Source organism: Acanthochromis polyacanthus, chromosome 1 (genome assembly GCF_021347895.1).
Source record: "Acanthochromis polyacanthus isolate Apoly-LR-REF ecotype Palm Island chromosome 1, KAUST_Apoly_ChrSc, whole genome shotgun sequence".
Taxonomy (NCBI): Eukaryota; Metazoa; Chordata; class Actinopteri; family Pomacentridae; genus Acanthochromis; species Acanthochromis polyacanthus.
The window spans coordinates 36,012,917-36,027,259 of NC_067113.1; the positions used below are offsets into that span (position 1 = coordinate 36,012,917).

Consider the following 14,343-nt stretch of genomic DNA (forward strand, 5'->3'; position numbering starts at 1 on the left):
GTGTTGGTGGTTTTTATCAGAATTATTTTTATCTTTACTGTTGATTATTTTCTGGATGAATCGATCAGATATTTGGTCTAAAATGGTCAAAATGTGGATCAGTTTCCTCAAACGTCTCATTTAGATCAAAGATCTTCAGTCTAATGTCATAAACCAGAAAATATTCACATTTAAGGAGCTGAAATCCCAAAATTATTACAGTTTTTATTTGAAATAATCAATCAAACTGATCGATCGATTATCAGAATAGTTGTTGATTGATTTAAAAGTTGATAGTTCTGGTTCAGTATCCTCAGAGGGATTCTACAAGTCTTAATCTGAACTCTGTAGCAGGATGAGATCAGGTTATTGATGATGGGTTATTGATGATGGGTTATTGATATTCATTGATCAGTTGGTATTGACTAATCTCTCTGTTGGTTTTCCAGGTACCTGCTGGAAGAGGACTTCCCCGGCATGCGGATCGGTCCGGAGCCGACCACCGACGGCTTCATCGCCGTGATGTACGGAGAGAACGAGGGCGTTGTCCCCGGCAACGCTCTGGTGGTCGACCCCAAGAAGCCATTCAGGAAACTCAACGCCTTCGGGAACTCCTTCCTCAACAGGTAAACACACGACGGCACACTTAGAGTCTTTTCTGGAAAACATCAAAGTCTGAAAACCTCCAGAAATCTAAAAAATCTAAACCTGGATCTGAGAATCGATTCTGACGTCTAAAGAATAAACACAAAAGACATCAGAATCAGAACCAACTTTGTCGTAGATTCGGTCATTTTATTTTTCATTTTTTGTCATTTTCTGTCTTTTCAGGACGCTTTTGTTTCCTTTTGTTGTTTTTTGTCTCATTTACACCATCATGTGTCTCTTTGTAGACATTTTTTTTTAGTTTTTGTTCTTTTGACTCTCATTTGTGTTATTTGTTTGTCTTGTTTTAGCTGTTTTGTGGCTCTTTGGGTTGTTTATTATTTATTTTGGTTGTTTATGCCTGATTTTCATCATTTTGTGCCTTTTTTGGACAGTTTTGTCTCCAGTTTGTCATTTTGTGTCTGGTGTCTGTTGTTTTTTCTCTCATTGTGTTGTTTTTTTGTTTCGTTTAATAAAACATCAGGATTTTAAGCTCAGATTAGGTTTCAGTTCCCCAACAGAAGGACTGTGAGAAAGTAGAAAACCTGTCCATTCTTTCTGTTTTAAAGTTTCTGGCTGATAAAGACAGAGTTCAGGTGTTTTTTTTTAAAGAAAACAGGAACCTTTCAGGGTTCAGAGGTTAATCAGGAACCAACACTGTGCTGCTCTTCAAAACAATCACATTTTTAGACTGAATGCCTCCTAACTTTAATAATAGTATTCCATTAAAACGTGGAATCAGGTCTGAAAACATCACAAAACTCAATCCCGCTGGAGTTAAACCAACATTAAAGTCACTAAAATGAGACTGAATAGAATAAAAATTGGTCATGAATCAGTTCCATCTCTGATCATTAGTCTAAATGGATCCTTCATCAGCAGCTTGTGGAACCAGAACCCTGAGAACCTCCTGACTTCAGAGGGTCTAAGCTCAGATTTTTCTGGTTTATTAACGCAGCAGCAGCAGAGCAGGCGTCTGGATAAATAAAAACTCTGATCCGATACGACATTAAGGAGCTCCACCCGGTCCGGACAGACCTCCAGCCTTAAACCCGATCCCTCCAGAACCACTCCAGGGTTCTGGGTTCTGCTGAGCCGATGAGTGATTCTAGATTCACACACCCAAGAAGACAAAGTGAACCCAGAAGAGACTAAAAAGAGCGAAACACCCAAAGAAGAGAGACGACTTCACCCACAGTAGACCAGGACACATCTCATAATGACAAACTGGAGAAAAAACGGACCACACAAGGAACAAAATCACACCAATTAGAGATAACACAGCAAAAAATGTGATTAAAAATGACCCAGAGAGACACAAAATGACAATGAATCGGAAAATAACAGAAATGAGACAATTAAAAAAAAAACAAATGTTCAAATGAGAGACAAAAGAACAAAAACTAAACAAAAAATGACCACAAAAAGACACAAAACGGTATAAACGAGTGTCAATTTTGTCATTTTCTGGCCTTTTTTTGTTCCGTTTCTGTCGTTTTGTGTTTTGTTTTTGTTGTTTTCTATTATTTTGAATCCCGTTTTTGTGTTTTTTCTTGTTTTTCTCATTTACATCCAGTTTAGCTATTATTTACTTTCAACAAAATAACCGTATCTGTAATTCAAACCATTTTTTCTTTGCTTTTAGCAATTTTTAACCATCAACTATTTCAACTAGTCATCCATTATTTGTTTTATCTAATATTTCAACCAATAATTCTACAGTTAATCTAATATTTCCACAGTTTATTTCAGCTGTTTATGCATTTAAAGTTCCATCTGACACCCTTTATTTAAACTACCTCTTAAAGCTATTTTGCTATTTATCCATTTGTTAATTAATTTTACGGTTTATTCAATAATTTATCTGTGACTTTAGCTACTATTTCTCCAGTTTCAACCACTTGCCGGTCTGTTTCAGCTTCAGACTGAGCATGAAAAGCCTCAGATCAGTAAAACCATGGACCAGAACCTCTCTGCTCTGAAGCTCCAGCAGCAGTCAGGCTTCGGTCCACCATGAGGACGTCTGAACACCGCCGGTCTGATCGCTGACCTCCTCCTCCCGCTGTCAGTTTTCTTCCAAACATTTCCACCGAGGGAAGTGACCTCTGCGTAAACACTCTCTGCTCGCTGTCAGACCCATCACGGTTAAATTTAGCCCAAACCACGGCGGCACAAACATGTTTCCTCCGTCCAGAAATATTCCTCAGAGCGGCAGCGAGGAAGTGGGAGGACGGTCCAGCGGTTCAGGAGGAGCAGCTCAGGAACCACAATAACTTATTGTTTCCAGGGGAAGTGTGTGTGCGTCACCACGTGTCAGCTCGGTCGCTTTGTTTTTTCCCACTGCCAACCTGCAGCCGACACAGAGAAGCGATTTATAGCCGCTGTCAGATTAATGTACCCTCAGATGACTGGAGGCCTCACAGATAGAGTTTAGACTGTGAAGGTCAGTTTGTCTAAAATGACTGAAAACCCCTTCAGAATGAGTGAACAAAATGACTCAAAAATGATCTGAAATGACTCATAGTTTGTTCAAAATCATAAATATAATAGTCCACATCTGAAAAATGTCAAGAATTACTCAAAAAATGTCTAAAATGACTTAAAAACTGTTTAAAATGCTCTCATGTTTGTCCAGAATGACTGAAATCTGACCAAAATGACTCAAAAATAGAACAAAATTTCTTTTAATTTATCTGAAATTCTTGAAAACTGTCCAAAATGACTGAAAACCTGTTGAAAGGGTGAGTGAAATTTGAAGAAAATGACTCAAAAATGATCTGAAATGACTCATAGTTTGTTCAAAATCATAAATATAATAGTCCACATCTGAAAAATGTCAAGAATTACTCAAAAAATGTCTAAAATGACTTAAAAACTGTTTAAAATGCTCTCATGTTTGTCCAGAATGACTGAAATCTGACCAAAATGACTCAAAAATAGAACAAAATTTCTTTTAATTTATCTGAAATTCTTGAAAACTGTCCAAAATGACTGAAAACCTGTTGAAAGGGTGAGTGAAATTTGAAGAAAATGACTCAAAAATGATCTGAAATGACTCATAGTTTGTTCAAAATCATAAATAAAATAGTCCACACGTGAAAGATTGTCCAGAATCACTCAAACATGGTCTAAAATGACTGAAAACTGTTCAAAAATGACCCTAAAACATCACAGAAAGACACAAAATCTCCACCAAAAGGGTGAGAATGACTACAATCATCTGGTTCTTCATGTCCAGTAGCTTTATTAATGATCAGAGTTCTGCCTTCATACTGTGAATATTTCCATGTTCTTGAAGTTCAGTTTGTCAAAAATGACTGAAAACCTGTTCACAGTGAGTGAAATTTGACCAAAATGACTCAAAAATGTTCTGGAATGACTCATAGTTTGTTTAGAATTATTAAGAAAATTGCCCACAAGTCAAAAAATGTCTAAAATGACTTAAAAACGGTTTAAAATGCTCTCACGTTTGTCCAGAATGACTGAACTCTGACCAAAATGACTCAAAAATAGAACAAAATTTCTCTAAATTTATCTGAAATCCTTGAAAACTGTCCAAAATGACTGAAAACTGGTTCAAAATGAGTGAAATTTGAAAAAAATGACTCATAGTTTGTTCAGAATTATGAATATAATAGTCCACATCTGAAAAATGTCCAGAATTACTTAAAAAATGTCTAAAATGACTTAAAAACTGTTTAAAATGCTCTCACGTTTGTCCAGAATGACTGACATTTGACCAAAATGACTCAAAAATAGAACAAAATTTCTTTTAATTTATCTGAAATTCTTGAAAACTGTCCAAAATGACTGAAAACCTGTTGAAAGGGTGAGTGAAATTTGAAGAAAATGACTCAAAAATGATCTGAAATGACTCATAGTTTGTTCAAAATCATAAATAAAATAGTCCACAACTGAAAAATGTCCAGAATTACTCAAAAAAGGTCTAAAATGACTTCAAAGCCGTCCAAAATGGTCAAACAACTCCAAAGTTGTTAAAAAATATTTTAAATTCATCTGAGATTCTTGAAGACTGTCCAGTTCCTGTTTCTGGGTCCACGTTTATCACTTTTTAATTTACTTTTCCATCATTTCTGAGCCTCAGAACTCCATCAGTCCAGCAGATAGAACCAGGACATGTAGGAGGAGAAACATCTGAGTTCTGGTAGAAACTGACCCCAGATCAGTTTGAATCCATCCAGGTGTCACTGAATCTGATTTCCATTTATTTTCTCTATAACCCAGTGTGATCATCAGTATTATGGGATGTATCCTAGTGTCAGCAGTTTGGAGTCCTACAAACAGTCACTGGTTCCCTGGATGTGTTTCTGCTTCTGATGATCCACCAGAGAAAACTTTACAGAGGTGAATTCTGGGTAAACTTTGGTGTTGATGGATGGTTGGTCAGAACTATCAGAGATGATGGAAGAAGAAACCAGAATCATCTAGAGACAGGGTTCCTGCTGGTTCTGATATCATTCTACAAAGTCTAACACAGATTCTTGTTGTCTCCTCAGGTTCATCTGCTCCCAGATGCCCAACCAGGTCCTTCAGAGCATCAGCATCATCGACACTCCTGGAATCCTGTCTGGAGAGAAGCAGCGGATCAGCAGAGGTGAGAAGGCAGCAGCTGTTGTTGCATAACGGTCCTTGAGATTCTTTCACTTCCTCGTATTGTACGAAGCCGGAGAACTTTAACCGTCTGAACTCCAGCAGGAACGTTTAAAGCCACCGTGGTTCATTTTAAAGTCCTGCAGCTCTGGAACCAGAACATCATGAAGGAGGAGAGAACTCAGAGATCAGATGGAAAGCTAGATCAAGACAACAGTATTGGTTCAAAAGAACAGCTTCTGTGGTGTTTTGGATAATTTTAGTCCATTCTGAGTCCGTTCCTCCATGCTGATGGATCTCCAACAACCTGCTCCTCTGTTCTCTGTTTCTGAGCCATGCTGACTTTATTTATTCGTCCAGTCGGTTTGATTTTACTTTCAGTCTAAAATATCATCTAAAATTGTCCAAAATTATTTGAAACTATCCAAAGTACCATAAAATTACCAAAACAGACTCAAGAATTGTCCAGAATAACTTGAAAACTGTCCAAAAATGCTTAAAATGTGTCCGTAATTACATCAATTTTGTGTAAAATTACAATTTTTGAAAGATTTTGGACGAGTTTTTTTTTAATCAAGTTTAAAGTCTCTGGTAAAAGAAAGGAACATTGTTTGCAGGGTAAAATATTCCCTAGAATCCGTGCAGATTTCATGAAACCATCAGTCGACCTTCTGACCTTTTCTCTCCACCTGAAACATCTCACTGTTTTTATCAAACATCTGATGAATGCTTCACATTCTGCTGTGGCTTCAGGACAAACTCGTGACGGTACAACGTTGAGAAACTCTTCGTCTGTTTCCTCTGATGAATCACAGCTGCTGATGTGAAACTACTCTGTGTGGAAATGCAGAAGTGAAACCAGAAACTGACAGAATGGTTTTTAGGAGGTTTGCTCCTCGACAACAAACAGCTGCAGACGAACGCTCAGTTTTCTGCTCCTCCTATAAATAAAACACCAGAACGCTTGGTGGGATCAGCGGTGAAATGTTGGCAGAAGGGAACTAAACATGAAACTAACTCTGGTGGAGAACAAAATATGCAGCATTTCCTGAAAAAAGAGACGTAATGATGCATCAGAAATGAAATTCTGTCAGAACTTCTTCCTCATTTCTGTGAAAATACGACTCATGATGTTCAAGACAAAAACAGATAAAGACATTTTTATATTCTGAAAACACAAAAACACAATAAATACACCACATAAATACTATCAAAAAATCACTGAGAATGCTCAAATTATGTGTTTATTAGTAATCAAACAGATTGATAACCAATATCTGTAATCCGTGTTCATAAATACTGCAGCAAAAAGATAAATCTTGGTGTCAAAGTTGAGAAAAACAACAGCAACCTTTTTTGAAATTTGTTTAATGTTTAATTTAAAGAGAACTTTTATCCTTCACTGCTGATTAGCTGTTACTAATGACATGTAACCAATCAGAGAGAGCTGTGGGCGGGACATTGGGATTCATTGATTTGATCAGGAATCAGCTAAAAAAACGAACAACAATCTGAAAAATGCTGAACATTTTCTCAGATAATTGTTTGTCACTTAATTTTATTACATGATTGGTCGAGTTGAAAATGTAAATATTAGCTCATATTGCGTTTTTAAGTAAAAATGTAATGACATTTTCAGTAAATTCTGATATTCCAGGGTGCTGGGAGGCATACTGGCATCGTGAAGGCCAAAAATTGAATTTAGATTTAATGTCACTGCCCAAATATGTCTAATAAATGTTTAAAAATGCTGAGAAATCAGAGAAAAGCTGCTCCCCATGGCTCTAGAAGTTGCTTCTCATCATGATGCTGCCACCACTGTGCTTCTCATCATCACTTCTGTATCACAGTAGTCCAGTGATAATTACTGTTCAGCACAGTTTTAATTCAGATATTAATGAATGTTGAACAAATACAGGCATTAAGTATTTTTAGAAACATCTACTGTGATCTACTTGATGTTAATCATGTTGGTGGAAATAAAACTGCAGGAACAAACTTTAAAAACCACACATTTGAGGAATACTTGAATAATTTGTCTGCTAGTATCTGTAAGATTGAGCTTCTTGTTTGAGTTTCTTTCTGTGGTGTTTAACTCTGAGGTCTGTTCCTGATGAAGGTTCTGGGTGTGGAGCCAGACACTCACACTCACATAACTCTGTGGGAAACGGTCCTGTTAGCGCTCATAAACGTCCTGGAGGAGTTCCTCAGGGAACCGTCAGGGGTCCCCTTACGTTCTCAATGTGGGGAGGAAATGTTAGAGATGCCTTCTGCTGCTTGGTGAGCTCAGCCGTGTTCTGAAATGTGTGTTTTTGAGCTGCTGACACTGACGGCCTCAGGGGGGAACTGAGAGGAACCGAGGGGAACCGAGAGGAACATCCACCTGCTGCTCTGCACAAGCTGTTACAAATCTGGCAAATTAAAGTCACCAGAGAGCAGAAGGGATTGTGAGGCTGATAACAGCTGCAGTTTAAATACAGATTTCTGGTGGAGAAAATTAACAATCATCCAGATACAGTCCAGCAGACACCAGCATTTTATCTCAACCTTATCAGTAAGAGTCAAAACATTTTGTCTGCAACAATACATTAGTTTTTAGCTTTTCAGGTCCAGACTCTGATCCTCAGGTGGACTGAGGTCTGGACTCTGACTCCTCCAGAACTTCCACCTTGTTGTCTTTAAACCATTTCTGAAGATCTTTGACAGTTTGCTTCGACTCATCTTTGGTTTATATGAATCCTGCTGCAGAAAAACTGTTTTGATGGATGGATGGATGGATGGATGGATGGATGGATGGATGGATGTATAGATGTATGGATCAGAAGGAGGGCCTCGGCTACAGGAAGCAGCAGTGGAGGGTTTTTCCCTCCATCTGGAAGCATTTAGCGGCTCAGCTGAGGTTAAATTCCTCCTGAAGACGTTTTCAGGCCAGCGGTGACTCAACACAAACGCTCACATCAGTTGGTTGACGTCCAGCTCGCTGACGCTCGGTGAGATCAGCGCTGCTGCTCAGGAATGCTTCGACCCGTTAGCTCACATTCAGCAGTTTGTTCTGTTTCTAAAAGCAGACCACCTGCTGGGTGAACATGTTGGCCTGGGCTTTGTTTAGAGGCTCGACTGCACACGTGTGTGTTCAGCTTCATTTCTGTTTATTTACTTAGTTTGGATCGATAACACATTTTTTACTTCTTGGTGCGAAATGAACAGAACAGAAATCTGTATTAAGGTTTAATAGTTGCCAAAATGAAAAGTTGTTCTGAACTCTGTGAGCTACAAATATTCACTTAAGTATCATTAGATCAGCTAAAACACTGACATCTGTAGTGTTCATCCACTGCAAAGACACAAAACACCACAAAGAGATGCAGAGTGATCAAAAGAGATGCAAAAACACCACAAAGGGACACAAAACAATAACAAAAAGACATTTAGTGACCAAACAGACACAGCATGACCATAGAATATGCAAAATGACCACAAAGAGACAAAATTACCACAATAAATTCACCAAATGACCACAAAGAGACACAGATTCACCACTGAGAGAAACAAAATGACTACAAAAATATGCAAATTTGCCGCAGAAATTCACAAGCAACCATAAAGAGACACAACAGAGATACAAAATGGTAACTAAAAAACAAAAACCAACCACATAGGTGCACAAAATGACCACCAAAAGACACAAAACTAGTACAAAAAGACATTAAGTGACTGCAGAGATACAAAACAACCTCAACGGGATCCAGAACAGCCTCAGAAAGACAGAACATTACCACAAAATAACACCAAGGGACACAAAATGACCGTAAAAATACACAAAACTACCGGAAATATGCACAAAATGACCATAAAGAGAAGGAAAGGTGCAAAATGTCAGCATAGAAACACACACATGTGAGTTCTGAGCTCAAACAACCACTGGGTCTGTTGTGTAAAGCAGAATCCTCTCCTTTATTTTTCTCTGTTTGTCACATCACAGCACCAGAGTATTTCATTCAGACAAACTGAATGACCTCCTGGCTGCTCCACGGTTCTGTCTACGACACCAGGCGGGCCTCTATTTAAAGGTTAATGTGGGAGTTGTCGGCCTGCAGCAGGAATGTGTGTGTTGTGTGTGTTTTGTGTTGTTGCACCACAGTTTGAAGCAGCTGCTGTTTGTAGCGGCGTCTCGATGTGCTGACAGTAAAGTGGTTCTTTCTAAACTCTGCAGGCTGGATGTTCTCGCTGCTGAGTCGCGTGTGTTTGCAATGCAAGCAGTGGTGTGTGTGTGTGTGTGTGTGTGTGTGTGCTGTGGAGTCATTCCAGCTGCATGTTTGGCTGCAGATGTGCAGGGTGGAGCTGCAGACTGATGTGCTGCCAGTGGAGGGTGGAGGCGGCGTTTTCTTCCTACTACCGAGTCTGTAGCTGACGTGATGCTGCAGCTGATGCTCATGTTCACTGCTATAAGAGTAAATACTGGAGCTTTAGAAGAGACGACGCAAAGAGGAACGACGCAAAGACAAACGTCCCACCGCCTGGAAAAACGGGGACAGAGTTTAACTTTTAGCTTTTGCTCACAGAGCTGCTAACAGGCTGCAGAGTCTTTACAGAAAAAAACGTTTTAAAAACTGACCAGCGCAGTTTTTCTGCATCCAGAAGACCACAGAGACACAAAACAGCTGCAAAAACATGCAAAATGACCACTGGCTGGATTAAAACAAGACCAATTCACATTTATTGTTTACAACAGTTCTAAAGTTTGCTTCAGATTCACTTTACGGTTCTGTTGAGGCACAATTAGTGTGGATTTCTGTTGTTGTTTAGTCAAAACATCAACAAAATCAATAAAAACTGTCGACCTCAAAGTCCAAGAGCAAAACTCTAGAGCAAAACTATTCTGTTTGTGCAAAAGTTCAAATACTTAAAAACCTTGATAAACAAGAAAACACTAAATCAGAGAATATGTAAGTTTCAGGTTATTTTCTGGGTTCAGCTCCAGTTTCAGGGTTTATCCTGAGGGGACCGTGAGCGTCTGATCCTGTAGTTCTGCTCAGCAAATAGACCTTCAGCCTCACAGGAAGTAGTATTGTTGTTCTGCAGGCATTTCCCTGTTTGACGGAAATGGAACATGTGAAGTCACCAGAGGTTCTGTAATGGAACCAGCAGAGAACAATTCCGGCTCATATCACAGGAATTTCCTCCCATTAAAATGGAACGAGGCCGGAGCAGCAGCAGAACCCGGAGCTTTATCTACCGTCCAGACTCTCCTGAAGAACCTGGAGCTTTATCTACCGTCCAGAGTCTCCTGAAGAACCTGGAGCTTTATCTACCGTCCAGACTCTCCTGAAGAACCTGGAGCTTTATCTACCGTCCAGACTCTCCTGAAGAACCCGGAGCTTTATCTACCGTCCAGACTCTCCTGAAGAACCTGGAGCTTTATCTACCGTCCAGACTCTCCTGAAGAACCCGGAGCTTTATCTGCCGTCCAGAGTCTCCTGAAGAACCTGGAGCTTTATCTACCGTCCAGGCTCTCCTGAAGAACCTGGAGCTTTATCTACCGTCCAGAGTCTCCTGAAGAACCTGGAGCTTTATCTACCGTCCAGACTCTCCTGAAGAACCTGGAGCTTTATCTACCGTCCAGACTCTCCTGAAGAACCCGGAGCTTTATCTACCGTCCAGACTCTCCTGAAGAACCTGGAGCTTTATCTACCGTCCAGACTCTCCTGAAGAACCCGGAGCTTTATCTGCCGTCCAGAGTCTCCTGAAGAACCCGGAGCTTTATCTACCGTCCAGAGTCTCCTGAAGAACCCGGAGCTTTATCTACCGTCCAGACTCTCCTGAAGAACCTGGAGCTTTATCTACCGTCCAGACTCTCCTGAAGAACCTGGAGCTTTATCTACCGTCCAGAGTCTCCTGAAGAACCTGGAGCTTTATCTACCGTCCAGACTTTCCTGAAGAACCTGGAGCTTTATCTACCGTCCAGACTCTCCTGAAGAACCTGGAGCTTTATCTACCGTCCAGACTCTCCTGAAGAACCTGGAGCTTTATCTACCGTCCAGAGTCTCCTGAAGAACCTGGAGCTTTATCTACCGTCCAGACTCTCCTGAAGAACCCGGAGCTTTATCTGCCGTCCAGACTCTCCTGAAGAACCCGGAGCTTTATCTACCGTCCAGACTCTCCTGAAGAACCTGGAGCTTTATCTACCGTCCAGACTCTCCTGAAGAACCTGGAGCTTTATCTACCGTCCAGAGTCTCCAGAGACCAACCTGAGGCGACACCTGAGGCTGAAACCTGAAGCTGCTGGAGGATCATCTCTTATTCATGAGGCTCAGACACCAAAGAGCTGCAGCAATTCCTCCTCCAACCGTTATTCTACTGTCTTTTATTCATCTGAGGGGATAAATGTTTGAACTTCTTTACTTTCTGAGGCTTTTTGGAGGATTTTCAGAGGATTGTTTGGACGTCCTGAAGATAAGAAATTACTGTAATTTAGACTAGAAATAACAAATGCATGGACTAGCCTTTAGCATCACTCTGAGACGAAATGGTTCTGAGAAAAACATAGAAATGGTTCTTAGAAAAACAAAAAAGAGACACAATATGGCCGTGAAAAGATGAAAAACAACAATAAAGAGACACAAAACGATAACTCTGTATAGATGGAAAAATGCTGTGGAATGATGATGAGGTACAGTCAGACCATTCTACAGGAACCTCTGCTTTCCTTCATGATGTTTGTTTTTCCCATCAGCTGTGTGTGTTTTGTCCACAAACTCTGGGTTGTCATCCTGCAGCGATGTTGTGTTGATGTTGAGTTCTTCTCAGCTGATTCAGCCTCTAATTTCACACGTTCATTCATTAAAACTGCAGCAGATGGTGAATCTCTGCTGATTCTAGAAGCTGCCGGTCAGAGCTGAAGTGTTTGCTGAAGGTGTTTCTGTGTGTTCAGGTGTGTGTTGAGGGTAGACGGTGGGTTTAAAGGTGACCTCACAGACCTGAGCAAACAGAAGCTTACAGGGTTACGTCAGCTGTGAGGAGATGGTCAAACAGAGAAAGTTTTACTGCCTTAGACTCCATCAGTAGAGTGGAAACAGTGATTATTAAACCTGAACACACCTGAGAGGGTTAAAGTTAAACCTCAACTTTGATTTAACTCCATAAAACATCACATGTATGTACAGAAATATAACTTCTGAAAGTTTTTAACCTGTTTTACTAAATCACAATTAAAAACTTTGTACATGTGGCGTCTGTGAAAATGACTCATAACGACCACAAAGGGATGCAAAATGGTACAAAACAACAACAAATACACACAAAATGACCACCAGTAGACATAAAATTATATAAAATGACCACAAGGAGTTGCAAAATCAAATCAAACATCAAAGAGACCAAAAAATGACACGAAATAACAGCAAGTAGACACAAACTGACCTTAAAGAGACACAAAGTAATAAAAAAAGATGCAAAATCACAAGATAAGGACACAAAATGACCAGAAAAAGAGACAAAATGATGCAAAATGATCAGAAAAGGACATAAAATGATGCAAAATCACCAGAAAAAAAAGATACAAAATGACACAAGATTTCACAACACCACAAAAAGATGCAGAATGTTCAAAATAGCAACAAGTAGACACAAAGTGACCACAAAGAGATGTAGAATTGCACAAATCAACCACAAATATACACTAAATGACCACAAAGACACAAAAAACACACAAACAAGCAGAAAGAGATGCAGAATATACAAAATAACAACAAATACACACAAATTGACCACAAGGAGACATAAGACGTCGACAGAGACACAAAAAATGCAAAAATAACAATAAAATGATACAAAATGAGGGAAAATGTCAACAGAGAAACACACAATCACACAAACCGATGACAAAAAGACACAATAATGCAAGCTGAGCACCAACAGACACAGTAATGTCACACAGTGCAGCACAGACGATCATCATGTGAGCAGAGCTGAATCTGTCACCGCTTTTCTTTGTGCTGCAGAATTTTCCTCTTTAACGTTCAGAGCTTTTGTGTTTCCAGGTCTGAGATCAGTGTCGCCCAGTTCTGGAGGAGCCACACCCAGACTGCCACAGATCGCTTTACACACAGACACACAACTTAAAGGCACAGAGCAGCTGGTGCCCTCAGCACCAACAGTCAGTCTATGCAGTCACTTATGAAGTCACTTCTAAAGCTGTGTGAGTGTGGATGAAAGCTGCTGATGAGCTCTGGACAGACTCACTGCAACTACTTTCTTTAATCAGGTTCTTGTGTTCATGTTTGGACGGCGTTACACAAAAGATGTGATGTTTTGGTGCTGATGTGTTGCTAAGAAACACCTGCTGGAGGTGTTTGAGCCGCTCTGAGTCTGTATGTAAACGACAAACCAACAAAGAGACACAAAACGACCTCAAAGAGACACAAAACGACCTCAAAGAGACACAAAACAACCACAAAGAGACACAAAACAACCACAAAGAGACAAAAAACAACCTCAAAGAGACACAAAACGACCTCAAAGAGACACAAAACGACCTCAAAGAGACACAAAACAACCACAAAGAGACACAAAACAACCTCAAAGAGACACAAAACAACCACAAAGAGACACAAAACGACCTCAAAGAGACACAAAACAACCACAAAGAGACACAAAACGACCTCAAAGAGACACAAAACAACCTCAAAGAGACACAAAACAACCACAAAGAGACACAAAACAACCACAAAGAGACACAAAACGACCTCAAAGAGACACAAAACGACCTCAAAGAGACACAAAACGACCTCAAAGAGACACAAAACAACCACAAAGAGACACAAAACGACCACAAAGAGACACAAAACGACCTCAAAGAGACACAAAACGACCTCAAAGAGACACAAAACGACCACAAAGAGACACAAAATGACCTCAAAGAGACACAAAATAACCACAAAGAGACACAAAACAACCTCAAAGAGACACAAAGCAACACATTTGTGTGACCTGGAGGTCTTGGGTGTCACATGAAAATTGAAGCAAAAAATAAGCAACAAATAAATATTCCTGTTGTCAAATATTTAAAGTTAAATTAAAGTTTGAAATAAAACTTGACTTCAAACAATT

General features: G+C 39.8%; 1 protein-coding gene and 1 long non-coding RNA gene across 5 annotated transcripts in view; one reads left to right on the top strand and one right to left on the bottom strand.

Annotated features, from left to right (window-relative positions):
• ehd4 (EH-domain containing 4) overlaps positions 1-14,343 on the top strand; it is a 35,966-nt gene that overhangs the window by 9,845 nt on the left and 11,778 nt on the right. Inside the window, exons 2-3 of the mRNA XM_022211962.2 lie at positions 429-605; positions 5,142-5,239. Coding sequence (XP_022067654.1) covers positions 429-605; positions 5,142-5,239 — 275 coding nt within the window. The remainder of the gene's footprint in view (positions 1-428; positions 606-5,141; positions 5,240-14,343) is intronic.
• Positions 10,092-11,293, bottom strand: LOC127535110 (uncharacterized). 4 transcript variants are annotated; one of them, XR_007943779.1, is made up of 4 exons: positions 11,178-11,293; positions 10,760-11,139; positions 10,570-10,645; positions 10,092-10,531 (listed from the first exon to the last, which is right to left on the bottom strand). It is a non-coding gene; the product is annotated as an uncharacterized LOC127535110 (long non-coding RNA). The 4 variants fall into 4 exon arrangements; XR_007943778.1 differs by having other exon boundaries at positions 10,092-10,721; positions 10,950-11,139; XR_007943776.1 differs by lacking the exon at positions 10,570-10,645 and having other exon boundaries at positions 10,092-10,569.